Source organism: Acipenser ruthenus, chromosome 35 (genome assembly GCF_902713425.1).
Source record: "Acipenser ruthenus chromosome 35, fAciRut3.2 maternal haplotype, whole genome shotgun sequence".
NCBI classification, from domain to species: Eukaryota; Metazoa; Chordata; class Actinopteri; order Acipenseriformes; family Acipenseridae; genus Acipenser; species Acipenser ruthenus.
In genome coordinates this window covers 10,775,342-10,803,075 of record NC_081223.1, presented here as the reverse complement: position 1 = coordinate 10,803,075, position 27,734 = coordinate 10,775,342, and the positions used below count along the sequence as shown (strand labels likewise).

The 27,734-nt window shown below is 45.9% G+C and overlaps 2 protein-coding genes across 4 annotated transcripts in view; one reads left to right on the top strand and one right to left on the bottom strand.

The window, feature by feature from the left end:
- Positions 1 to 247: 247 nt before the first annotated feature.
- LOC117395462 (cyclin-dependent kinases regulatory subunit 1) lies at positions 248 to 4,151 on the bottom strand. The gene is made up of 3 exons (XM_033994372.3): positions 3,775 to 4,151; positions 2,471 to 2,598; positions 248 to 642 (listed from the first exon to the last, which is right to left on the bottom strand). The coding sequence occupies exons 1-3, from the start codon at positions 3,831 to 3,833 to the stop codon at positions 587 to 589; spliced, it is 243 nt and encodes an 80-aa protein (XP_033850263.1). The 5' UTR covers positions 3,834 to 4,151; the 3' UTR covers positions 248 to 586.
- A 3,828-nt stretch (positions 4,152 to 7,979) lies between these two features.
- The window catches only part of LOC131705127 (SHC-transforming protein 1-like), a 36,644-nt gene continuing 16,889 nt past the window's right edge, over positions 7,980 to 27,734 (top strand). The window contains exons 1-3 of one of the 3 annotated variants that reach the window (XM_059007372.1): positions 7,980 to 8,251; positions 16,902 to 16,959; positions 27,340 to 27,504. In XM_059007372.1, coding sequence (XP_058863355.1) covers positions 16,948 to 16,959; positions 27,340 to 27,504 — 177 coding nt within the window. In that variant the 5' untranslated portion in view covers positions 7,980 to 8,251; positions 16,902 to 16,947. Of the gene's footprint in view, positions 8,252 to 16,901; positions 16,960 to 24,110; positions 27,505 to 27,734 lie in introns of those variants that run through there. The other 2 variants (XM_059007373.1, XM_059007371.1) reach the window with 2 other exon arrangements.

Sequence of the window (27,734 nt, the reverse complement as noted above, 5' to 3'; positions counted from 1 at the left end):
TAAGAGAAAGGGTGCTCCCTCCAGTCCAGGGCAGGCTTGAGGCACGGAGACTGAACTGCTCCCTCCCTCCCTCCCTCACCCCCCTAAGAGAAAGGGTGCTCCCTCCAGTCCAGGGTAGGCTTGAGGCACGGAGACTGAACTGCTCCCTCCCTCCCTCCCTCACCCCCCCTAAGAGAAAGGGGGCTCCCTCCAGTCCAGGGTAGGCTTGAAGCACAGAGACTGAACTGCTCCCTCCCTCCCTCCCTCACCCCCCTAAGAGAAAGGGTGCTCCCTCCAGTCCAGGCTAGAATCACTGCCATTATGGCAGGGCAATATGACAGGAATATGTATTTGTGTTTTGTTTGAGGGTCTCTCTCTCTCTCTCTCTCTAAACCAGTTTCATTTGGTTGATCTCTAACCTTGAAAAGGGATTCACGCAATTACCAAACAATTGAGAATGAAAAAAAAAAGCAAAAAGGAAATTTTTTTTAAAAAATAGTTCATTTTGTGATTGGCAACAGCAGTCAGTGATGCAGTGTGTCTGGTCCAGGTGTAGCAGTCCAATGGAAACAAGGATCCACTGGCGCGCGTCCGACCCAGTCCCACCTCACAGGCCGATCGTCTTCTTAGGCAAAGGCCGTCTGAAAAGCAGGATGTGGGGCTCTGGGGAGAGGGGGGGGGGGGAGGAGGGGAGAGGGGTTAGGCAGGGCTGGATTTTTTTCCCACAGTAAATAATGGTTCATTTCACTGTCCAAAAATAGGTATTTCACAATTAAACATGTATTGAAGCAGAAAAATCAAACAGCGTTGTCACATTCACAATTGATTCTCTAGAGTTCTTAAAACAACACATGTTTCTAAATATTAGGGCAGCAGTCTGGAGTAGTGGTTAGGGCTCTGGACTCTTGACTGGAGGGTCGTGGGTTCAATCCCTGGTAGGGGACACTGCTGCTGTACCCATGAGCAAGGTACTTTACCTAGATTGCTCCAGTAAAAACCCAACTGTATAAATGGGTAGTTGTATGTAAAAATAATGTGATATCTTGTAACAATTGGAAGTCGCCCTGGATAAGGGCGTCTGCTAAGAAATAAATAATAATAAATGGTTACCTGAAAAACAGTAAACGCTAATTTGCAGAAGATTTAATTTTTTTAAAAAAAAATATAAATACATTTAAAAATAACAGATATTTGAAACGTCTCCTCCTTGGGCTGGACAGAGCGAGATCTTGAGCAGAAATATATTTCTCATCTTTGATGCAGCTGGTGCCTGTTTTTCATTGAAGACGTTTTAAAGAAATCGCGCAGCTCTGTGCAGCGTGCGTTCAATCATTTAACAGGAAGGAAGCAAACTGAACCGGCTGCCAGGTTCCTGAACCCAGGATCACAGGCAGCGCGTCAATCAGGCAATGGGTAATGGGGGTGGGTTGGGGGCTAGATTGAAGTCTTTAAAACCTAGGAGTGGACAACACCCTACAGCACAGAAACCAGGACCAGAGGACCATGGGAAATTAAATGGAGACTTAGGACAGAGGGAAGGAGACGCTTCTTCACACAGAGAGTGGGGAGGGGATGGAATGGGTTGCCATGGGTTACCAAGCCACGCTGTTGATGCAGAATCACTGGGATCCTTCAAGACCCGACTTGACAAAGAGATCAGTCAGCTGCGAGGACCCGGACCAAAGAGCATGTGTCACAGCATCAAGTGATTTCAACATTACAGAAAGGAAATACTGCAGGCCTGTCTGACAGCCACGCCCGTCCCAGGTACAGCTGAGCTGGAGACACAGCCAGCTACGCCTCTCCCAGACCGGCCAGCTCTGCTATACCTGTGGACAGGCAGTGGAGGCGAGGGATTAGACCTGCCCAAACCCAGTCCTGCAGAGCCCCTATCCAGCAGGTTTTATAGGTAACCTTGAATCATTAATTTCTTAACACCTGGAAGAATTTCACTGTGATCAATTAAACAGTTGATTTATTAAATGAAGTCATTTAGAGATCATTTAGCACAAAAAATGAACTACCCTTTTCAGCCCTCAATGGGCTGGATTACATGCTGGGGAAATGTCATGACTTACCTGTCTACTGTCATGACTTATTTAAGGTGGAATTATAATTTTAGATCGTTTTGGTTTGTTTAATTTAACAATTCCTGCTTTGAAACTTCATGTTGTATTTGATTTTTGTATAATGTATTACATTTATATTCAAACATAAACCAAAACGAACTAAAATTGTAATCCAGACCGTACCACCTTAAATAAGTCATGACAGTAAACAAGTCATGACATTTTCCCAGCATGTAAACTGGCCCAATGAGTTCCATTAATTGAACAAGTTATTTGCTTAATTGATCAATAACTTCCATGTGTTCCCAGTCTTTAGAAATTAGCGATTTAGGGTGATCTACAAAACTTACTGGATAGGGGGTCTCCAGGACCGCGTTTGGGCAGCACTGCATTAGACCGACCCTTCCCCCCCCTAGACTCACCAGGCTGGTGGATCATGTAGTGCACCCAGCCCTGGCTCTGCTGCACCCCAATATTGCGCCACTCCGTTTCAGTCATTAGATGAGTCTTGGGGACCAGCTTGGCAATGTCTTTGGGGAGCATCACGTGCCTGAGGAGCAGCGAGACAAGATAGTTCTTATGACTGACCTCTCCAAAGCAGAACCATGTAGATCAGAGACCAGCTGCACCTCAATTCAACCCTCCCCTCCTTCAATTCCCCCTCCCCCTTTCTTGAGTTGAAGCAGGGAAGGAAATAAGACTCCCGTTGCATAGCGGTTTAATCCATTCCTGGTTTTACTGTAAGTTTAATAAGACACACCTGAGCTTGTTGCCTAGACACACTGTGGCTGATCAAGCTGGAAATAAAACCTGGAATGGGTGACACTGCTGTGCAATAGGAGTCTTATTTCCGTTCCTGTTGTATATATATTAGACACACAAATAAAAAAATAGGAAATAAAATCCTTGAAGCAACTGACACAGGGATGAAAGCAAGACTTGAATTGCATAGCAGTTTGATGCATTCCTGGTTTCACTAGGAGTTTAATAATCACACACCTGAGCTTGTTACCTATAGAGGCTCATCAAGCTGATTTTAAAACCAGGAATGGGTGAAATAGTCTCATTTCCATCCCTGTAGAGTATAACTTAGATCAGAAAAATGTAACAATTTCTCCAAGTAATACACTACTACCAGGGTCAGAAAGTGGTACATCGTCAGAAAGCGGTACATCGTCAGAAAGCGGTACATGATCAGATTTTAGATAACCCAATTTGTTGTTCATCGGTTAAAGTCACATACATTTGCTGAACTGTGGAAAAAAAATATGAAAAATAACTAAGGGCCCAAATTCAGTACATCGTACACCGTTGAGATGGGCGTTTCCTTGATTTCTGCCGTGTCCGGGCAAGCACGGTGTACCACGTTTTAACGCGTACCACAAAATAACACACCATTGTACAGTACAATGTGTTTTTGTAAGACTGTAGCTTAAGCAATACTGTCATTTACTTGAGTTTCCCGATAACACAGATAAACTAGTCTCGGTTACTCGCTGTGAAGTATATAAACCAGTTTTTTTTTCATCTTTGCAAGGAGTCTATTTCATAATTACATTTATTCAACAGTGACAAATTCTAATACAGTGTCTTTCCTCCAAAACATAGGCTGCCTTCAGACATTTTACACACACAGAAAAAAGTGTGTATATCAACAGTTGCGTGCATAACAGTCAAAATGTACACAACTATACCAAGGGAATGATTTTAGTCAAATATAACGTACCTGTATTCAAACTGCTCATCGTCGTACTTGTCAGAATAATAAATTTGCTTCTGCGACATTATTAGCAGAATATATATTTAAAAAAAATAAAATAAAATAAAAAATTAAAGACAGTATTATTGTAATACAGTAAACCGGACGGGCAGTGTGTTTATATCGCGAAGTAATCGCCCGGGTTTATATAAACTATGCAGACGTCGTACTGATCCGTAACCAGCATAAAACTAACACTCCGGGTTGAGATACGTGGAAACCAGCGAAGCTCTTCCAGTTTTTGTGTTTGTTTTTCGCTAAACACGATTCGTTTCCTTCGAGACTCCTCTCTTTCCTCTTTTCTCGGTCTTTCTCCTCTTCCACGCCTCCTTCAATTCAAACTCGCCGCCCCGCCTGCTGATTGGACTAGAGCTTCGGTCCCACCCTTGTCACATGATCCGAATTCGCGGCGTCATTGGTCGAAGGGAGCGCTAACGGACCCTCGTCACATGCGCCTCCTTTGGAAGCTGTTGCGTGTGAAGATCTCGCGGTGTTACCAGAGGTCGGATAGGACAGTCAATCCCGTGATGCAGTTCGGTGCTCAATTACAGGCGCCATTTGTGGAGCCCACTCAGTACCGAATACATTGCGGTGATGCTGTGTTGCAGTGCTAGGATATACCGGTATTTTTTTAATTATCTGTTTATTTAGCAGACGCCTTTATCCAAGGCGACTTACAGAGACTAGGGTGTGTGAACTATGCATCAGTGCATATAAAGTGACTGACTGTTATTTATGCGAATTAATGCTTGATTATAGCATTATATAGTCCTAGACGTTTCTGCAGAAGGCAATCTGGAGGGAAGATTTTTAATTTAATTTACTTTTTTTATTTGATGGTCCATTTTTAATTTTAGAGCCTTTTCCCCTAATATTTATTCATAAGGTGCAAGTCCTTTCCTTTATAAGATGGCGGATGCTCTGTGACGTCATGCCTGTTGGCAGCCGCGACCTCTGACCTCTACAATTTCTCCTAGACTTTACATTTGCTTTGAGCCAGTGTTGTGCCAGTCAGTGAATACACATGCTGGAAAATGAAATGAATCTAATATATTGGCCATGGAGTGCCAATATATTAGGTTCATCTAGAGCAGTGTTTCCCAGCCCTGGTCCTGGGGACCCCCTGTGTCTTCTGGTTGTCATTCCAACTGAGCTCTCAGTGACTCAACCAAACCCTTCAGTGAGCTAACGATGAGCTTAATTAGGCCTTCTTAATAGTTTTCAGCTCTTATTAAAGAGCTGGCGATTTGAAGTTAACTGTAAAATCGTGTAAGTAACTTGAAATCTGCCATCGTCTTAAGAGCTGAGATCAATTAAAAAGGTCTAATTAAGCACATTATCAGTTCAATTAAGGGCTTGAGAACTCAGCTGGAATGAAAACCAGCAGAGGCAGTGGACTGGGGTTTCAGAGCCACTGTTCTAGTGCGTTAAGAATGAAACAAGTCTGGACTGCATTGGTATGTTGCCAATTCTCCAGCCTCTGCACGGCAGAGAGTTGATATGGACCCATCCGGAGTATGACAATGTCATCTTTCGAATGGGGGAGGGCTTCAACTTTCTGAAAGCAATCGGCCAACTCAAGGAGAGTGCTGGGCTAGATGACCTGCGGACAGGTTCTGGAGTGTACGCAGCACTACTGAAACCATATTGGAAGGGAAAGCATACTACAGAGAACACACAGTGACAGAGGAATCTCTGCAGTGAATTGTATTGATATATAAGAACATAAGAAAGTTTACAAACGAGAGGAGGCCCCATTCGTGTCCCCTGAGGAGCAGCGAGACAAGACAGTTCTTATGACTGACCTCTCCAAAGCAGAACCATGTAGATCAGAGACCAGCTGCACCTCAATTCAACCCCCCTCCCCCTTCAATTCCCCCTCCCCCTTTCTTGAGTTGAAGCAGGGAAGGAAATAAGACTCCCGTTGCATATCAGTTTAATCCAGTCCTGGTTTTACTGTAAATTTAATAAGAACATAAGAACATAAGAAAGTTTACAAACGAGAGGAGGCCCCATTCGGCCCATCTTGCTCGTTTGGTTGTTAGTAGCTTATTGATCCCAGAATCTCATCAAGCAGCTTCTTGAAGGATCCCAGGGTGTCAGCTTCAACAACATTACTGGGGATATGAAGCTGTGCGGTGAATTGTATTGATACATGAAGCTCTGTTTGTAGAATGGTTGAAAGTGAAGGGCCATGAAGATAACCTGCAGATCAGAGAACTTGCGAAGTGAGTCAGTTTTCCTGCACAAGTAAATCTGTGGCAAAGATTAGGTATGAACAGGATGCTGATAATGTGATTTTGAGAAAAAAAACAAACATTTTCTGTTCTTATTTCTTTATATGCAAATTAAAATGTTTGTCTCTCTTTCATGTAGGTCGTTGATCTTCTAACTATAGTGAAACATCCCCAAATCTTCCGATTGGACACCCGGTGACTTTTCTGACCTTGAAATGACCTTAAAGGTTAAAATGAGAATGTCATCCACCTACATCTTATTTCTTATCCCCCGTAGAGTTGATTTTGCATGGGGTGACTGCTCACAAGAAATGCCATCGAAACTTCTGATTCATGATCTGGCTGGCCCTCTAAATAGAAAACAGGAACTCGCTCCCTCATAAAAAAAATATTATATATATTCTCACTTCACTCTAGAGGTATTGGGTCCCAGTCTGTGCCATACCTGTACCAGTAGCACCCACATCAATGTGCCACTGCTCGACTCCTAGTGCTCCCATAATCCCTCACTGTTCTTTTAAGCCCACCTATCCTCTGCTCTTGCTGCTGTTTCTATTCCTGCTTGCCATGTATAGGGTTTGATTGTCTGTTTGCAAACCACCTGCTCTGAACCTCTATTCAGTTTGGCTCTCTTGCACAGAATGGTTGGCAAACTCAGACATAGAGGGGTTTTTTTGGGGAGGGGAATCAGGCAACACTGCCTGCATTCAGAATGTCAATGACAAAGCCTTCCAGACGTTTGAACCACACCATGTTCTATAATAACGTCAAGAGAATGTGTCTCTTTTAGATTTAATCTTAGACTGTGTTTCTAAGTGTTCCGAGGCGCCACCTCTAATCAAGTTGAGCGTGCAGGAGAAGACTCTCTTAACATGATTAGTCTGCCTCCGAGCCCTCCGAAAAACACAAGTGCTGATGCAATGGCATGATGGGGCCAACGGGAGCCAATGGGACCGCCTTGTGATGGAGACGCTGCACCCCGAGCCCCCGCTGTGTATTCTGCTTTAGAGGAGTGTGGAAAAAAAAACAAGATATTATAACTAAAGGGTTAAAGAAACGGGGGATCGGCCAACGAGGAGGGTGTGGGTGTGGGTGCTTTTTGTATTGCTGATCAACGTGGTGGTGAAGCCCAGCCTACTCTTTTGTTTAACCCTTTTATTTGGGCCCTCGTGCTGTATTTGTTTCGTTAATAAACATGAACACCAGCAATTAAACCACAGCTTTCTGTCTGTGGGTCTCTTTCCTGCTAGTAACAGCCTGAGGCGTGATGCTACCCTGTCACTATTTACACTGCCTGATACTTCACCCTACATAATTAAAAAGAGATCCTGGATTATATATATATATTAAACACCTTAGAGAGTTCAATTAAACACCACAGTAAATGCTTAGAAAATAGGAACCAATATGTAATATAACTGACATAATGTTAAAATGTTAGTATTGTAGTAGTAGTAATATTAATAACATGTTTATTTGTTTTCAATAATACTCTGATGTGTGGAATAGTGGTCAGGGCTCTGGACTCTTGACCGGAGGATTGTGGGTTCAATCCCAGGTGGGGGGGACACTGCTGCTGTACCCTTGAGCAAGGTACTTTACCTAGATTGCTCCAGTAAAAACCCAACTGTATAAATGGGTAATTGTATGTAAAAATAATGTGATATCTTCTAACAATTGTAAGCCGCCCTGGATAAGGGCGTCTGCTAAGAAATTAATAATATTAAACGTATGCATAAATTAATATTTTACTTGCTAACGTGTATAAATGTATATATATTTTGGGATGGACATTGTTTTTTTTTTTATATATAGATTACACTGAGAGGTACAAAAACAAGGTAAAATCACTCTTTTTTAAAAAAAAAACCAAAAAAAAACCAGTGACTATAAAAATTAGCCAAATGTTTCTCGAATATTATCTGGGACGCGCTCGCTATGGCCAGGTGGTGCGCAAGTAGCGTGACGTCACACGTTTCCTGTTGTCCCGGAAGTCGGTTTTGCGGTTGAGCGGTGGAGAGCGAGAGAGAGAGAAGTTCGGACTAGGGGGGCGAAAAAAAAAGTTTGCTGTTAGTTTAGAGTCGCCGTTTCTGTCCAAACTAGGATGGTTTTTGCAAGCTGAAAAACGAAGGGAGTATTTATAACCCGCGTCCTGCGAGCGGAGACAGAGAAGCGAAAGAGAGAAGCGAAGGAGAGACTTTTATTCGGTGAGGATTTTAATATGTTCATGAAAACATGTTATAACTTTAAAGGAGGAGGGGGGGGGGACAGCGAACTGTGGTGGTGGGACACGTCCAGTTAGTTAAACTGGGAGAACAGGAAACACCAGAGAGATGTACAGTCTGTCCCCCAGCACTTCACGTACAGTTAAACTAAAGGTCTTGTTTTATAACTTAGATCAAAACAGGTAAGTCGAGAAAGCATGTGAGAGTTTGTTATGTGAAAAACAACAGCAGCAGCAGCGATCAAAATCATGGCTTTACATTCATAGACTGGCATTATTGAGACGGGCAGAGAGTCGTGGAATAAAACGTGAGGCTGACTTTATTTTTTTAACTGTTTGTAGCAGGAGTGAAGAAATGTTGTTTTTGCTGTCAAAAAAAAGTTCTTAAGACTAGGTGAGGACTGACCAATTTAACAGAATAATAATACAAATACTAATACAAGTAATTTAAAAACACAATCACAAATTATTATTATTATTATTATTATTATTATTATTATTATTATTATTATTATTATTGTTATTATTTAAACGAGCGAGATGTGTTACAAAACATGCCATACGTAGATTTAATTCGCGTGCGACAAAGGTATGAAAAGATTACTAACCGTAATATGATCGTGACTAATCTGGCAAACGTGTGGTCTGATTTGACGAGAAATATTTAACTGGCCACAGTAGTATCAGCTTTGAGACGCTTTACAATCGACCCGACGAAGCAGGTAAATGCGTGAACATATTATTGATAGTAACGTACACTTGGAAACATTTACAGATTCGAAAACTAGTAACCAAAAATCGCCTGATGTGCATGTGGGTTTTTTAACCTGAGGGGAGGGGAGGGTCAGTCAAATTAAAGTTTTTAGTAGGAGAAAAATTTAAAAAAAAAACATTTTTTTTATTTTTTTTACTGTATTACAAAGTCGAGGAAAACGTGCTACAGACTGCATCGTACTATCGGGGGAGGGAGGGAGGGGAGGGAGGGGAGGAGGAGGAGGGGGGGGGGCATTGGTGTACAGATAGCGACAGAAACGTTACCTTTGATGTTGGGTCTACTGGACTATGACGTACTCGACTTTTCAAGGGTCTTGTAACTGGAATCCACACTAGCCCTGCTGTCTGGGTTTCAAAACTAACTGCAATTCAGTCTCACCCTGCTCCTGAGCGTTTCAATAATAATAGACTTGATTGAGTTCTGAACCCCAGGACTGGGTGCAGCAGCAGGGCTCGTGTGAGTTTGTAACCCTGCTCAAACTCCTGGCTCCTGATCATTTCAATATTAATAATAATAGACTTCATTGAGGGGAGTTCTGAACCCCAGGACTGGGTGCAGCAGCAGCAGCAGCAGCAGCAGGGCTAGTGTGAGTTTCTAACCCTGCTCAAACTCCTGGCTCCTGATCATTTCAATATTAATAATACTAGACTTCATTGAAGGGAGTTCTGAACCCCAGGACTGGGTGCAGCAGCAGCAGGGCTAGTGTGAGTTTCTAACCCTGCTCAAACTCCTGGCTCCTGATCATTTCAATATTAATAATAATAGACTTCATTGAGGGGAGTTCTGAACCCCAGGACTGGGTGCAGCAGCAGCAGCAGGGCTAGTGTAATTCAAGCCCAGCATGCTTGGAAGGCACAGGCCTCTAAAACAAACAGAGTAGATCAAGTAGATTGCACAGGAAGGCTGAGCTATCACTGAGATGTCAGTCAGGATTCACCATCGAAATTACAAAGGCTTCAGAAACAAAGTCAAGTAGAGGAAAAGGTTTTGTCTAGAACAAATAATGAGACCAGTTAATAATCTGAGAGCGCGGGTGGAATTAAAGACAGTGTACCCCCCCCGCTAGGAGCTGAGTTTGACACCGCAGGTCTAGTGCCTTCGTCAGTGACACTGATAGGAGAGCGGACACTGCGCTGGCTGATAAGAAACTAGGAAAGCATGGCAAATATCAGACTTCCTGCCAAGATGGTTATCTGGGGCAACGTTTTTTTCAAGAGAGAAGTATGAACTTGAGGTACGTGAACTGATTATTAGATGAGAGGGATCTCCACAGAAACCAGGGGCTGAGAATCAGACGAGGGTGGCTGGTGTCGACCGGGCTGATTCACCATTCAGAGTGAAACGAGTGAAGAAACAGCTGCTTGGGTTTGTGAGGATCGCTGCTTTTCTTAAGACTCTGCGGAGAACAGCGATCCTCACAAACCCAAGCAGCTGTTTGTTCCCTCGCTGCTCCTGGAATGGTAAACTGGCACCCTCAGCAGCAATGCCCCTTGCTCGTGGTGAGATCGCTCTGAATAGTGGAGTAGGGGGCTTGTGCAGCACTCGTCTGCACGCCTGTTTAATGCTCCTGTCGTCCTCGTGTTAGTTTGCCTTCCATGTTGAATTCCATCTGCGTCCTCTATTGATCTGTGAAACAGTTAATCGCAAGGTATTTATCTAGAGCGATAGTCACAAAAGCATTAACCCATTAAGTGCATTTGTCCTCGTTTGTAGTTTTTTGGGGACCATTTTTAACTGGGATCTCCCTGTTATTTGAATTTAAACTATATTGTTATGATAACTTCCTCGAATTTTGTTAACCGCAAAAGTCTGATAGTATTGTATCGAAATACATAAATACAGCTCGTGTTCTGAATATTGTTATTTTTTTAATAAATAATAATCAGGCATGTAATGGGTTAAGTCCTGAGTTATTTAAACCTACCCTTTTTTCTGCAATTTTTAAAAACATTTCGTACATGAAAGGGTTAAACTCGAAGTGAAGCCAGGCATGAATCAGACTGCTGTGCAGCGTTGTGTTTATTTTAGCTAAGGTATCCCAGACAGCTCTCGTTAATTATTGATCCATTATTCATTCAAACGGGAGGAAAGCAATAATAGACTGTTACCTTAGCAAAACGCTTCACTTTATAAGAATCGATCCATGTCCTCAATGCTAAGCATCGCCTCGCTGTTCCATTCACTCTGAGGAGTCGGGCTGGTCAGTGCGGTGTCCTTTCAGAGGACCCGGGCTGGTCAGTGCGGTGTCCTTTCAGAGGAGTCAGGCCGGTCAGTGCGGTATCCTTTCAGAGGAGTCGGGCTGGTCAGTGCGGTGTCCTTTCACAGGAGCCGGGCTGGTCAGTGCGGTATCCTTTCACTCTGAGGAGTCGGGTTGGTCATTGCGGTGTCCTTTCAGAGGAGTCGGGCTGGTCAGTGCAGTATCCTTTCACTCTGAGGAGTCGGGCTGGTCAGTGCGGTATCCTTTCAGAGGAGTCGGGCTGGTCAGTGCGGTATCCTTTCAGAGGAGTCGGGCTGGTCAGTGCGGTGTCCTTTCAGAGGAGTCGGGCTGGTCAGTGCAGTATCCTTTCACTCTGAGGAGTCGGGCTGGTCAGTGCGGTATCCTTTCAGAGGAGTCGGGCTGGTCAGTGCGGTGTCCTTTCACTCTGAGGAGTCGGGCTGGTCAGTGCGGTGTCCTTTCAGAGGAGTCGGGCTGGTCAGTGCGGTATCCTTTCAGAGGAGTCGGGCTGGTCAGTGCGGTATCCTTTCAGAGGAGTCGGGCTGGTCAGTGCGGTATCCTTTCACTCTGAGGAGTCGGGCTGGTCAGTGCGGTATCCTTTCAGAGGAGTCGGGCTGGTCAGTGCGGTATCCTTTCAGAGGAGTCGGGCTGGTCAGTGCGGTATCCTTTCAGAGGAGTCGGGCTGGTCAGTGCGGTATCCTTTCACTCTGAGGAGTCGGGCTGGTCAGTGCGGTGTCCTTTCAGAGGAGTCGGGCTGGTCAGTGCGGTATCCTTTCACTCTGAGGAGTCGGGCTGGTCAGTGCGGTGTCCTTTCAGAGGAGTCGGGCTGGTCAGTGCGGTATCCTTTCACTCTGAGGAGTCGGGCTGGTCAGTGCGGTATCCTTTCAGAGGAGTCGGGCTGGTCAGTGCGGTATCCTTTCACTCTGAGGAGTCGGGCTGGTCAGTGCGGTGTCCTTTCAGAGGAGTCGGGCTGGTCAGTGCGGTATCCTTTCAGAGGAGTCGGGCTGGTCAGTGCGGTATCCTTTCAGAGGAGTCGGGCTGGTCAGTGCGGTGTCCTTTCAGAGGAGTCGGGCTGGTCAGTGCGGTATCCTTTCACTCTGAGGAGTCGGGCTGGTCACTGCGGTGTCCTTTCAGAGGAGTCGGGCTGGTCAGTGCGGTGTTCTTTCAGAGGAGTCGGGCTGGTCAGTGCGGTATCCTTTCAGAGGAGCCGGGCTGGTCAGTGCGGTGTCCTTTCAGAGGAGTCGGGCTGGTCAGTGCGGTATCCTTTCACTCTGAGGAGTCGGGCTGGTCAGTGCGGTATCCTTTCAGAGGAGCCGGGCTGGTCAGTGCGGTGTCCTTTCAGAGGAGTCGGGCTGGTCAGTGCGGTATCCTTTCACTCTGAGGAGTCGGGCTGGTCACTGCGGTGTCCTTTCAGAGGAGTCGGGCTGGTCAGTGCGGTATCCTTTCACTCTGAGGAGTCGGGCTGGTCAGTGCGGTATCCTTTCAGAGGAGTCGGGCTGGTCAGTGCGGTGTCCTTTCAGAGGAGTCGGGCTGGTCAGTGCGGTATCCTTTCACTCTGAGGAGTCGGGCTGGTCACTGCGGTGTCCTTTCAGAGGAGTCGGGCTGGTCAGTGCGGTATCCTTTCAGAGGAGTCGGGCTGGTCAGTGCGGTATCCTTTCAGAGGAGTCGGGCTGGTCAGTGCGGTATCCTTTCAGAGGAGTCGGGCTGGTCAGTGCGGTGTCCTTTCAGAGGAGTCGGGCTGGTCAGTGCGGTATCCTTTCACTCTGAGGAGTCGGGCTGGTCAGTGCGGTATCCTTTCAGAGGAGTCGGGCTGGTCAGTGCGGTGTCCTTTCACTGTGAGGAGTCGGGCTGGTCAGTGCGGTGTCCTTTCAGAGGAGTCGGGCTGGTCAGTGCGGTATCCTTTCAGAGGAGTCGGGCTGGTCAGTGCGGTATCCTTTCACTGTGAGGAGTCGGGCTGGTCAGTGTGGTGTCCTTTCAGAGGAGCCGGGCTGGTCAGTGCGGTATCCTTTCAGAGGAGCCGGGCTGGTCAGTGCGGTGTCCTTTCAGAGGAGTCGGGCTGGTCAGTGCGGTGTCCTTTCAGAGGAGTCGGGCTGGTCAGTGCGGTATCCTTTCAGAGGAGCCGGGCTGGTCAGTGCGGTGTCCTTTCAGAGGAGTCGGGCTGGTCAGTGCGGTGTCCTTTCAGAGGAGTCGGGCTGGTCAGTGCGGTGTCCTTTCAGAGGAGCCGGGCTGGTCAGTGCGGTGTCCTTTCAGAGGAGTCGGGCTGGTCAGTGCGGTGTCCTTTCAGAGGAGTCGGGCTGGTCAGTGCGGTATCCTTTCAGAGGAGCCGGGCTGGTCAGTGCGGTGTCCTTTCAGAGGAGTCGGGCTGGTCAGTGCGGTATCCTTTCACTCTGAGGAGTCGGGCTGGTCAGTGCGGTATCCTTTCAGAGGAGTCGGGCTGGTCAGTGCGGTATCCTTTCACTCTGAGGAGTCGGGCTGGTCACTGCGGTGTCCTTTCACTCTGAGGAGTCGGGCTGGTCAGTGCGGTGTCCTTTCAGAGGAGTCGGGCTGGTCAGTGCGGTATCCTTTCACTCTGAGGAGTCGGGCTGATTAGGGCAGCACTGGGATTTCCAGTGAGTCAGTTATTTTATTCATGCCTTCCTGAAACCAGAGCAGTTTTGAAATATTAACAGTTTGCAATTCAATAGGGCAGCAGTGTGGAGTAGTGGTTAGGGGCTCTGGACTCTTGACCGGAGGGTCGTGGGTTCAATCCCAGGTGGGGGGACACTGCTGCTGTACCCTTGAGCAAGGTACTTTACCTAGATTGCTCCAGTAAAAACCCAACTGTATAAATGGGTAATTGTATGTAAAAATAATGTGATATCTTGTAACAATTGTAAGTCGCCCTGGATAAGGGCGTCTGCTAAGAAATAAATAATAATAATAATAATATAGAAAATTCTGCCCTTTTATAAAGAAGGTAATCGCAGTTCATTTGCATATTAATTTTTGTACAATAATTCATAATCTAGCATTAATATTGAGCTTCAAGGGATGTTAAAGGAATGCTTTTTATCAAACCTTTTCATTTCCTTATTTTTCTTTTAAATGTTTTTTTTTTATTTCACTTTTATTTAACCAGGAAAGTCCCTTTTGAGATTATAATTAAATGTGGCATATCATACCAAAAACACCCCCACAAATTCATACGAGCACAAACCGATACAAACAAACGAATCAAATTACAAGGAACAACTCAGGAGCGTCGGCCGAAACAAAAAGCCGTCTCGCTACGCAGATTCGTTTGAACTCCTTTAAAGGTATCGAGACAGTAAGTTTCAGTTCTTCCTAAAGTTTATTCCAAGACCACAGAGCTAGAAAACTGAAAGCCTTTTTTTCAGTTTCCTTGCAAACTTTAGGAACCGAGAAACTTAGAACGGCCTGAGATCTAAGATTATGCCACTGAAGGGACTTGACAGTGTATGAAGGTCATTGGATACTTTGCCAAGGACTGTTTTTTTATGTGAGGTTGTAAATCCAGAATTAACTTATGAACCGTCTCTTTTATATCAGTAGCTTTGGCAGTATGTGTCTGATGGTTCTGCCAGTTGCCTGCAGTTTGAATAAGCTGTGCTTTCGTCTTGGCGTGTGTGCATGTGTTTCCCTGTGCGTGTGCCTCTGTGTGTGTGTGTGCATGTGTGTGCGCGTGCGTCCCTGTCTGTGCCTGTGTGTGCCAGTGTGTGTCTCTGTGCCAGTGTGTGTCTCTGTGCCAGTGTCTGTCTCTGTTTCTGTGTCTGTGTCTGTGTCTGTCTCTGTGTCTGTCTCTGTGCATCTCTGTGCCTGTGTGTGTCTCTGTGTCTGTGTGTCTCTGCCTGTGTGTCTCTGTCTGTGCCTGTGTGTGTCTCTGTCTGTGCCTGTGTGTGTCTCTGTGCCTGTGTGTGTCTCTGTGCCTGTGTGTGTCTCTGTGCCTGTGTGTGTGTCTCTGTGCCTGTGTGTGTGTCTCTGTGCCTGTGTGTGTCTCTGTGCCTGTGTGTGTGTCTCTGTGCCTGTGTGTGTGTCTCTATGCCTGTGTGTCTCTGTCTGTGCCTGTGTGTGTCTCTGTGCCTGTGTGTGTGTCTCTGTGCCTGTGTGTGTGTCTCTGTGCCTGTGTGTGTGTCTCTGTCTGTGCCTGTGTGTCTCTGTCTGTGCCTGTGTGTGTCTCTGTGCCTGTGTGTGTGTCTCTGTGCCTGTGTGTGTGTCTCTATGCCTGTGTGTCTCTGTCTGTGCCTGTGTGTCTCTGTCTGTGTCTGTCTCTATGCCTGTGTGTCTCTGTCTGTGCCTGTGTGTGTTATCGGAGTAGATTAGCTGCCTCTTTAGCAGCTCATGCAGCTTGGTGTTTTCTGTAATGATGTGTGTTTATCTGATTGTAGATTTGGCTGGGGTTCTCTGTCCCTGGCAGGGAATTCTTCGCATATCTCTCTCCGCCTCGGCTTGTCCGCTCTGCCTGTTCACTCGCTGAGTCTGCTGTGTCCTGTGACTAAAAAACACAAGGTGCAGAAAGAGACCGAAACAAATAGAATATACTGCCTGGCCGATTTATTAGGATCCTCCCTGATCACCTTAGAAGTGTCCCATAGTAAAATCACAGCGACGTGCAATAAAACAAAGTGCGGTAAAGCATAGGGAAGCATTGTAAAGCACAGAGAGGTGTGGTAAAGCATAGGGAAGCATTGTAAAGCACAGAGAGGTCTGGTAAAGCATAGGGAAGCATTGTAAAGCACAGAGAGGTCTGGTAAAGCATAGGGAAGCATTGTAAAGCACAGAGAGGTCTGGTAAAGCATAGGGAAGCATTGTAAAGCACAGAGAGGTCTGGTAAAGCATAGGGAAGCATTGTAAAGCACAGAGAGGTCTGGTAAAGCATAGGGAAGCATTGTAAAGCACAGAGAGGTCTGGTAAAGCATAGGGAAGCATTGTAAAGCACAGAGAGGTATGGTAAAGCATAGGGAAGCATTGTAAAGCACAGAGAGGTCTGGTAAAGCATAGGGAAGCATTGTAAAGCACAGAGAGGTCTGGTAAAGCATAGGGAAGCATTGTAAAGCACAGAGAGGTCTGGTAAAGCATAGGGAAGCATTGTAAAGCACAGAGAGGTCTGGTAAAGCATAGGGAAGCATTGTAAAGCACAGAGAGGTCTGGTAAAGCATAGGGAAGCATTGTAAAGCACAGAGAGGTCTGGTAAAGCATAGGGAAGCATTGTAAAGCACAGAGAGGTCTGGTAAAGCATAAGGAAGCATTGTAAAGCACAGAGAGGTCTGGTAAAGCATAAGGAAGCATTGTAAAGCACAGAGAGGTCTGGTAAAGCATAGGGAAGCATTGTAAAGCACAGAGAGGTCTGGTAAAGCATAAGGAAGCATTGTAAAGCACAGAGAGGTCTGGTAAAGCATAGGGAAGCATTGTAAAGCACAGAGAGGTCTGGTAAAGCATAGGGAAGCATTGTAAAGCACAGAGAGGTCTGGTAAAGCATAAGGAAGCATTGTAAAGCACAGAGAGGTGTGGTAAAGCATAGGGAAGCATTGTAAAGCACAGAGAGGTCTGGTAAAGCATATTAAAAATAAAAACATGTGTTATAATTGCAGTGTGACGGGTCGGGGGGTAGCTCTGTTTAACGGCTGGTGTTTTTGCTGAACGCAGGTGTGTGTGTGAGAGGACCAGGGAGGCTGCACTGTGCTGCACCAGCATGGAGTATGTGGTAAGACTGCACTGCTGCTGGGTGAGAGGGGTCTGTGGTTCTCCCTGGTGGTAGACAGTCTTTCTTTTGCTCGGTCAATCCTCTCTCTTTCTGTCTCTCTCGCACAGTCCCTGTATCTCTCTCCCCCCTCTCCCTCTCTCTCTCTCCCTCTCTCTCTCTCTCTCTCTCTCTCTCTCTCCTCCCTCTCCCCCTCTCTCTCTCCCTCTCCCTCCTCCTTCTCCTCTCTCACCTCTCTCCTCTCTCTCCCCCTCCCCTCTCTCTCTCTCTCTCTCAATCCCTCCCTCCCCCCCTCTTGCCTGTCTCCTCTCTCTCTCCTCTCTCTCTCTCTCTCTGTATCTCTCTCTATATCTCTCTGTATCTCTCTCTCTCTCTCTCCTCTCTCTCTCTCTCTCTCTCTCCTCTCTCTCTCTCTCTCTCTCTCTCTCCCTCCTGGTGGATTGCTTGATCTGTCCTCTCGTAGACTCGTACAGAATCCCACAAGGTCAGGTTGCCTCCAGACCTCTCTGGAATTTTAATTCCGGCTTTGCTCTCCTTCAAAGCTGTCTCAGCTACGAAATGCTTTCCCAGTACACTTCCACGTCCACCCAATAGGTCTTAAATGCTGTAGAAAGAAACGCCACGAAGTCTCAAACGTGGAACATTCTGCTGCTGTACGAGGTGAAGTCTTCCAGGAAACGCTTCGCACTTCCTCGGTCATCTCGCCTCAGCAGCGGCTTCTGATTCCAAGCATCTGACTGGCTGCAGTGCATGTCAGTCAATAGTGGAAGCAGCTGGCTTGTTAAATGGGGTGGATTTGTCCCCGCCCCTTCAGTGGCTTCTTAACCAACCAGCTTCCGGCTCTGTTGACTGACACGCTTTCAGGCTGTAGCAGGACCCAGAGTGCACTGCTGAAGTGATCTAGAAAGTGTAATAAGCACTTTCTGTACCCTTGTGCAGCACCAGATGGGAGTCTTTATTATTCCTGAAAATACATGTTTGTTCATAGTTTATGTGTTTCTTTCCACACTGCACATCAGAGATACTGTAAAGCACAAACCTACCTGCCGCAAAATTTGCATGATTACTCAGTTCAGTTTATATACAGCTGTGGCCAAAAGTTTTGCATCACCTAGAATTTGTAGGCGTTTTTTTTTTAAAACACTATATAAACATCATTTTACATCTTTTCATGTAAGCAAAGAGAATGGTATCTCAAAAGTCTACCGGCAGCCATAACAGTCGTACAGCATTTCATGTTAGATTTCGAAATGCCACAGGTTTTCATTAAGCAGGTTTCATTCCACTTCAAAATTAAATTGTATAGGGCGATGCTAAACTTTCGATAGCTGTAGAGTATTTCTGTATAGTTTACATGCACACACATTTGTTGCTGTAAATGCCTCCATAGTGTGACGTGCAGAATGACGTAGTAGAAGTGCTGACAGGCTGTAGGAGCAATAAAACTGACGGGGAGGCGGGTTACAAGCGAACGAATCGTCCTGCCCACGTGCAGCGGAGCACCCGGGTGAGTCCTGGACTGGAAGCACGGTGAAGGAGGAGGGGCTGGTACTGGAAGGCATGCTTCTTGCTGGTGCTTCTTGGTGAATTGTGGCGATCTTTTTTTAAAAACTTTTTAAGAATCGAGTTTTAAGGATGAGATGAAGAAGAAACAAAAACGGAGAAGGAAGAGGCCCAGCGACGTGCGCGAGCGTGTCGGAGTGAGAGAGTCGTTTACAGGGACCGGGATCAGCAAGTAACGCTGCAGGGCAAGGTGGGCAGAGTGACGGTAACGTGGGGGTAAATGCACGGTGAAGGAGCGGCAATTTGGAAATGTAGAAAACTTGGAAACGCTGATTGTAAAAGTGTGGTAAGGACATAGTAAAAAAAATATTGTAAAAGTGTGGTAAGGACATAGTAAAAAAAAAAAAAAGATTGTAAAAGTGTGGTAAGGACATAGTAAAAAAAAATGATTGTAAAAGTGTGGTAAGGACATAGTAAAAAAATGATTGTAAAAGTGTGGTAAGGACATAGTAAAAAAAAATATTGTAAAAGTGTGGTAAGGACATAGTAAAAAAAATGATTGTAAAAGTGTGGTAAGGACATAGTAAAAAAATTATTGTAAAAGTGAGGTAAGGACATAGTAAAAAAAATTATTGTAAAAGTGAGGTAAGGACATAGTAAAAAAAAATATTGTAAAAGTGAGGTAAGGACATAGTAAAAAAAACTGATTGTAAAAGTGTGGTAAGGACATAGTAACAAAATTATTGTAAAAGTGTGGTAAGGACATAGTAAAAAAAAAAAGATTGTAAAAGTGTGGTAAGGACATAGTAAAAAATTTTTTTGTAAAAGTGTGGTAAGGACATAGTAAAAAAAATTATTGTAAAAGTGTGGTAAGGACATTGTAAAAAAATGATTGTAAAAGTGTGGTAAGGACATAGTAAAAAAAACTGATTGTAAAAGTGTGGTAAGGACATAGTAAAAAAAATGATTGTAAAAGTGTGGTAAGGACATAGTAAAAAAAAATATTGTAAAAGTGTGGTAAGGACATAGTAAAAAAAAATATTGTAAAAGTATGGTAAGGACATAGTAAAAAAAATTATTGTAAAAGTGTGGTAAGGACATTTTAAAAAAAATGATTGTAAAAGTGTGGTAAGGACATAGTAAAAAAAACTGATTGTAAAAGTGTGGTAAGGACATAGTAAAAAAAACTGATTGTAAAAGTGTGGTAAGGACATAGTAAAAAAAACAAACAAACAAAAAAAACAGTTGAAAATGTAGAACAGGGATTGAAGTAAGACTCCCATGCAAAGCAGCTTGATCCATTCCTGGTTTTACTAACACTCCTGAGCTTGTTCCTTCTACTGTGTGGCTCATCAAGCTTATATTAAAACCTGGAATGGGTGAAATTGCTACGCAATGGGAGTCTTTTTCTCCAGCCCTAAACAGTAAAAAAATTATAGGACTCTGCCCTGTGTCGTGGGAGTCTGCTGACTCTGCCTCCCTCTACTCTGAGTTAGAAAACACAGCTGTGCCAGGTGGGATGACACTTCCCCTTGTGAAACATCCCCTTCGTAACAGCATAGCAACGCATAAACAAGCATTGTGAAGCACAGAGAAGTATGGTAAAGCATAGGGAAGCATTGTAAAGCACAGAGAGGTCTGGTAAAGCATAGGGAAGCATTGTAAAGCACAGAGAGGTCTGGTAAAGCATAGGGAAGCATTGTACAGCACAGAGAGGTCTGGTAAAGCATAGGGAAGCATTGTAAAGCACAGAGAGGTCTGGTAAAGCATAGGGAAGCATTGTAAAGCACAGAGAGGTCTGGTAAAGCATAGGGAAGCATTGTAAAGCACAGAGAGGTCTGGTAAAGCATAGGGAAGCATTGTAAAGCACAGAGAGGTCTGGTAAAGCATAGGGAAGCATTGTAAAGCACAGAGAGGTATGGTAAAGCATAGGGAAGCATTGTAAAGCACAGAGAGGTCTGGAAAAGCACAGGGAAGCATTGTAAAGCACAGAGAGGTCTGGTAAAGCATAGGGAAGCATTGTAAAGCACAGAGAGGTCTGGTAAAGCATAGGGAAGCATGGTAAAGCACAGAGAGGTCTGGTAAAGCATAGGGAAGCATTGTAAAGCACAGAGGTCTGGTAAAGCATAGGGAAGCATTGTAAAGCACAGAGAGGTCTGGTAAAGCATATGAAATAAAACATTGCAAACCAGGGTAAACTATAGTAAATGCATTGTATAATCATGGGAAAAGCTCAGGAATGCTGTCAAATGAATGCACATTTACAGCGCTTCCCTTTTATAAAGGTTAGTAAACTGAGGGATGTATAGGGCAGAATATTAAAACGATGGGAAATTCATTGTAAAGCTAACTATATGGTGTGTAATATAATCAGAGCAGATGTATTGTAAGTAAAGCACTTTGTTACTCAGTTAGGCGGCACACTTGTTTGGATAGGAGGAGGGAGGAGGGGGTTGTATGGACACGGGAAGCTAACCTCCTTCCTCTCTCTGCCCCTCTCTCCCTCCCTCTCTCTCTCCTTTACCAGGAAGTGTAGCTGTATTTATAGAAGAGGATGTGGTCTCTGTGTGTGTGTGTGTCTCTGTGTGTGTGTGTGTCTCTATTGTTCCTGCTTTTCCAAACTGGAACATTGCACAACATCCATAGCTTAAAACACACAAACAGAACACCAGAGTGTTGCAATGGGAGTCTTCCTGTTAATAAGAATTGAATGAATGTAAAACCCGGACTGGATCTGCAGTGGGAGTCATATTTCCATCAGTACTGACCTCAAAAAGTCACTGCTCTTGTAGACAAAACATTTCTTAATATTTATCTGAACTCTCGCCACAGCAGCTGTTGAGAGATTATCTTACAGTGTGTGTGTGTGTGTGGGAGGCAGGGGAGGGGAGAATTATGATGATCCTCTTTTTAATGCAGAACGTTCCTCATATTCAATTCAAACCGTCTATTGGCACACAGTGCAAGCAGTGCCAACGCTGTCGTAGCAGAGCTGTGTCATTTAATGCCTGCGTCTCCCGTGTCTCTGTGTTTCGTACAGTGGAGGGTGAAACGTGTCTCTGATTCAATCTCTCCACTGTCACACTGGTTACAGAGTCTGGCGCTTTCAGTCTGCAGTTTGTGGTCTGTGATTCTGTACTGGTTAGGATCTGTCTGTTTTTTGGTTCTCTCTCTCTCTTTCAAGCTATAGATAGTCACAGTACAAGCACAGTAGAAAATGCTGTGTTTTTCTTTCTAAAATTAATTTTCCTTCCTTTAGTGGTCTGTGTGACCGTTGTATCTTCGTTGAGAAAATATATTTAGAGAGAGAAAAGCCCACAGAGGTCTGGTAAAGCATAGGGAAGCATTGTAAAGCTCAGAGAGGTCTGGTAAAGCATAGGGAAGCATTGTAAAGCACAGAGAGGTCTGGTAAAGCATAGGGAAGCATTGTAAAGCACAGAGAGGTCTGGTAAAGCATAGGGAAGCATTGTAAAGCACAGAGAGGTCTGGTAAAGCATAGGGAAGCATTGTAAAGCACAGAGAGGTCTGGTAAAGCATAGGGAAGCATTGTAAAGCACAGAGAGGTCTGGTAAAGCATAGGGAAGCATTGTAAAGCACAGCTAAGCAGGGAGTAATGTTCTCGTATTGTGGTCTGTTTTTTAATGTGTGTTAACAAACTTTCCTGCTTCACAACGCGTTTCTGTGCTTTCCCATGATGCTAGGAACAGGATCTGTTGTTAGCGTTGACGTGACAGGATCTCCATTAACTCTGCAGCGTAAGCCAGCCCCTGACCCCCTAGAGCAATGTCCAGCTGCTCCCACTGACCGCCCCCTCCTCCTCCCCGGACAGACTGGCCCCTGGACCGAGTTCAGGATTGTTTTGCAGAGCCCAGCTTATCCAAATTTATCAGATTATACCCAAATGCATTAGGACAGGCGCATCGGGGGCTGGTGGTGTTGTGATTAAAGGTTTATAGCAGACACAGACAGACCAGTGCATGAAGAAGGGGGCACGTTTTGAAATAAGACAAACCGAAGAAGGGCTGCTTATTGATTAGGGGTGTGCTGATGGTCGTCCTCCTCGTTGCTTTTAATAAGTAAATATCGACAGGTGTTCAATAAACCCAATCCAGTCGGTTTATGACCTTGGTGTGGGCAGTGCCCCGGACGAGAGGAAAGTTTGTTAAAACACTCAGAGAAGGAAGTTAATTTCCATTGATTGGCATGCTGTTGTAAAGGTGAAGGAAGGACTTTTTTTTTTTAAATGCTTCCTAAATGCAAGTCAGAGTTTCTGCGCACTGCTTCTGTTGAGGTATTAATTTATTTATTTATCTATTTATTTATTTATGTATCTTTATTACCTCTGTAGCGTTTCAACCCTGTAGGAGCTCTCTAATGGGTTTCTGCTACTCTGAATCGCTCAGGGCTTCAGTAATGGATCGGGCATTGACTGTCCCAGGCCTTGGGACCCGTCTGCCTGCTGTCTCTGAGTGACCCTGAGCTGGCCTGGCTGGTGAATCTACTCTGAAACAAGGATGTTAAGACTCTGTTCACAGGGTTAGAAACTCACACTAGCCCTGCTGCTGCTGCTGCACCCAGTCCTGGGGTTCAGAACTCCCTTCAATGAAGTCTATTATTATTAATATTGAAATGATCAGGAGCCAGGAGTTTGAGCAGGGTTAGAAACTCACACTAGCCCTGCTGCTGCTGCTGCTGCACCCAGTCCTGGGGTTCAGAGCCCCCCTCAATGAAGTCTATTATTATTAATATTGAAATGATCAGGAGCCAGGAGTTTGAGCAGGGTTAGAAACTCACACTAGCCCTGCTGCTGCTGCACCCAGTCCTGGGGTTCAGAGCCCCCCTCAATGAAGTCTATTATTATTAATATTGAAATGATCAGGAGCCAGGAGTTTGAGCAGGGTTAGAAACTCACACTAGCCCTGCTGCTGCTGCTGCACCCAGTCCTGGGGTTCAGAACTCCCTTCAATGAAGTCTATTATTATTAATATTGAAATGATCAGGAGCCAGGAGTTTGAGCAGGGTTAGAAACTCACACTAGCCCTGCTGCTGCTGCTGCACCCAGTCCTGGGGTTCAGAACTCCCTTCAATGAAGTCTATTATTATTAATATTGAAATGATCAGGAGCCAGGAGTTTGAGCAGGGTTAGAAACTCACACTAGCCCTGCTGCTGCTGCTGCACCCAGTCCTGGGGTTCAGAACCCCTCTGTGTAGTGTATCAGTAAGCTTACAGAGTCACAGTTCAGACGTATTCATGCTGTGATGAGATGTGCGATCAGTTCATTCAGAGCAGATTTGCCAGGTTTCGCCTGATTGTTCAAACTCCTGCACCTGTCTGGTCATTTTAATTATATAGCTACACGAACAAGGGGAGTTCTGAACCCCAGGACTGATCTCAAATTGTGATCAACACTGCTGGGCACTCGACCAATAACAGAGAAGCTACAGAACTGCCAGCAAGGCACTTGGCCAGTGGCATTGTTTTAGGGCTGTTCCTCACAGACCTCTCAACCAATAGGGAGCCCTGTGTAAAGCTAACCAGACTTTCCCCACAGTGCGAATGCAGTTTGGAAAGGGCAGGTCTTGGAATAGAGCTCTCAACCAATAGAAAGCGTGCTGCATTGTTGAAACATTAACCAATAGGATCCGCATGGCCAGAGTTCTAAACCTTCATCCAGTGTCGCTCCACAGTACTGACTGCCCAATGGCATTGTCTCAGCTCTGAGCATTGTCCAATAGGCTGGCTCGGGCAGGTCTCATTTATGACCCTTTGTCCAATGGCGTGGTTTGTCTAGGGATGTGTTAACCAATAGCTTTTCCCTGCTGGAGGGGAGGGACTGGTGGAACCTGCAGTGTTTCAGTGTTGCAGGAGTCCCTGATTTCCGAAAGTACTCCTCCCTCCTCTCTCTCATTCCCTCTGTGAGAGACAGACAGAGAGAGAGAGCCTACAGTACTGTGCAGTGCAGAACGAGATGAGGCAGGGAGGACTGTCAAACCCTGACATCCACAGACAGAGAAAGAGAGAGAGAGAGCTCAAAAACAGACACCCAGCCTCTCTCAAATCATCAACCAAGCCTGGCTGCTGACAAAGATAAACAGATTGAAGGAGGAAGCCTCTAGTCCTGTAACACATCTGACCGTATCACACACTGTGTCGCATTACCGGACGTGTGCTTTGTGATTTGCCGTATGCTTCGTGTATGTGATCTTAGGACAGGGGAAAGGGATCCGTCCTGTTCAAGACTGCTGGCTTGTGCGGAAGACACTGCCTCGGAATTCACTGGGAGGAAACGGAGATACGAGGAGCTAAGACACAGGCATCCGGCTAGCCCTGCCTAGCTGTGCTCCCCCTGCCTGCCTGCCTGCCTGCCCGCCTGCCTGTTTGAAGGATTTGAATTCCCGTTCTCCACCTACCGCCTCTGCATCCCATTCCGACGTTTCCAAGAGGAGTTTCTGTTTCTCCCATCCGGAGAACCGATCCGGGTGCCGTCCCTGCGATTGCAAGGAGGCGTTCCTCCTCCGTTTGGGATTTGAGGGAATTTTGGGGTGAATTTGAAGGATTGTTGCTGTTCCAGGTTTTTCTTAGGGTTGCATTTGTTCCACAGCTCTTGCGAGTGTGTTTGTGAACGGAGCGCTGTGCAGGAACCTATTAAATCACGTTCGAAAAGGACGTTTACTGGACAGGATTCATGAAAGCTTTTCAGGAAACGTTGGGGTCGCATGAATTATTAAAAACAGTTCCTCTGATGGGAAAATGAGATTCTCTGTAATCTCTGTGCGATACAGAGCAGAGCTAAAAGGGGACGCTGGAACTGGCTGAAAATCAACGTTTGTGATTCCAGGTTCCAAGGCTGTGATTTCAAGAAGCAGTTTTAGTATTGGCTTGGCAGAGGCCTGCATCTCTATTTCTGAATGGTTTTGAGTGGCAGGCCTGGGTGCTAGTCTGTGTAACTGTGGAGGTTGCAAGGGTATGGCTCGCAGTATGTAGGGTTTCACCTGAATAATGAAAATAAATCAAAAGACTGTGGGCAGAGAGAAATCATTTTTTAATGTCAATTTAATTTGTGAAATTGAGGCGTTTTTTTTCTCTAAATCCTTAAACGGTTTGCGAAAAAGCCACATTCGAAATTTGAAACTGGAGTCGCACACAGAGGACGCACGCAGGTTTAGGGTTGAACAGAATCGAGGAGTTGTGAAAAATCCAACCCATTCCATTTAAACCCCCTCATGCCGGCGCGCGAGAACAGGCAGGACGGAGCGGGTTTCAGAGTTTGGTGGGTAGCAGAAACGGGTCCATTTACAGCAGACCGTTTGTATTCGAGGGGTCGTTGGTTGTGAGCAGGTAGAAACCGCAGTGAAGGAGAGAGAGTGTTTTAGTGAGTGAGTCGGTGAATGAGTTCTAAATATAAATGGTGCCTAATTGACTGGGTAGGTCCGATCGATGTCTGCTGCAGGAAAACTAATTCTGTACAGTAATTGCTAATGCACAGGATGTCGTGGTAGCGCTGTAGTGTGGTTGTCTTGTAATATCGGAGTATGTTGCACTCGTCCTTTGCAATGTGCTGAAGCTCTCTGATACGGTCCACGTGCACTTTCACTTGTCGGAACCCTGTACTGGCCGCCACGAGGCTACGGACCCATGACACAGATCAGAACCACGATTCTAGACCCTGATTTGGAGAATAGGATGCTTGAAAGAACTGGACCGGGTGCGCCAAACCCCAGAGCTTTTATCACGAGCTTCGTTTTATCAGCTCAGGACTGCAAAAGACATTGAGATATTTAATTTTTTTTTTAGTATTATAATGAATTATTTAACCAGGAATAAACCTATTAAGAACACATCCTGCCACAGAGAGAAACACACACTGTATTATTGCTGTTATTATTTAGTGATTTAGCAGGCTCTCTTATCCAAAGCGACTTCCAACAGGACCTCGTTTGTTTGACGTCTCATCCGAAGGGCGGAGCACAAGGAGGTTCAGTGACTTGCTCAGGGTCGCACACACACACACACAGAGTGATTCAGTGAGATTGAACCGGGAGCCTCCTGCTATCAAGTCGTTTTCTCTAACCCCTGGACCCCCGTGCCTGCCATATTGTATTGCTGTTGTTATTGGTGCTGCTAGTGCTGTATCTTTAGCCTGGTCTGGCTCTCGGCGTTGATTTTTGAGGTCAGACGGGGGCCGCATCTCTCTTCGTAAGACGCTGACCGCTCTCTCTTGAGAGAGGAGTGAAAGTGAAAAGAAACACCAGCAGGGAAAATAGACCGAGGAGAGAAGAGTGTTTAAAGACAAAGTGTTGGATACAAGAGACTTCGATTCCAGGATATAACAGACTGATTTTATATATAGATTGTTATCACTAACCCTGTGCCTGGGACAGCAATGCACACGTCTCTCTGTGAATGTGATTGAGTGAACGCACAAGCACATATATATATATCTCAAAAACATTTGTAAAGAAAGTTACAACGAAGACAGACCAAGAGACGGACAGACGGACAGATCCGCCACCATGGACATGCTCCCCAAACCCAAATACAGCCACCTCCGTAATGAGTCCGTGAGCTCGGTGGACGCCCTGCTCCTGCCCCCCTCTCCCGGGGGGTACAGCTCGGACACGCAGCTCCTCTCCCCCACCCCCTCCCTCTCCCCCCTCCCTCCCCTCGCCTCCCCTGCCCCTTTCTCCCCCTCCTCCCACTCGATCACCCCCATCCTGCCCCCTGACGACAGCCCCACCACCCTCTGCTCCTTCTTTCCTCGCATGGGGGGTCTGCGCCTGTCCGGCCCCGGGGGGCTGCTGCCTGGTTTGAGGGTCTCTAGAGTTGCTGGAGAGGTCTCGTCTCCCCTAACCCCCTCTCCTCTCCCCGCTGATGCCCAGGATATGAATCGGCTGGGGGCCGGAGGGAGGCGCACGCGCGTGGAGGGGGGCCAGCTGGGCGGGGACGAGTGGACGCGCCATGGCAGCTTCGTGAACAAGCCCATGCGAGGCTGGCTGCACTCGGACACCACGGTCATGGGGCCCGGGGTCTCCTACCAAGTCAGGGTGAGTGTGTCACTGTGTGTGTCTCTCCCATCTGCCTGTACCTGTTTTGTTTTTTGTCTCTCTCTCTCTCTCCCCTCTCTCTCTGTCTCTCTCTCTCTCCTCTCTCTCTCCTCTCTCTCTCTCTCTCTCTCTCCCTCTCTCTCCCTCGTCTCTCTCTCTCTCTCTCTCTCTCTCTCTCTCTCTCTCCCCTCTCTCTCTGTCTCTCTCTCTCTCCTCTCTCTCTCTCTCTC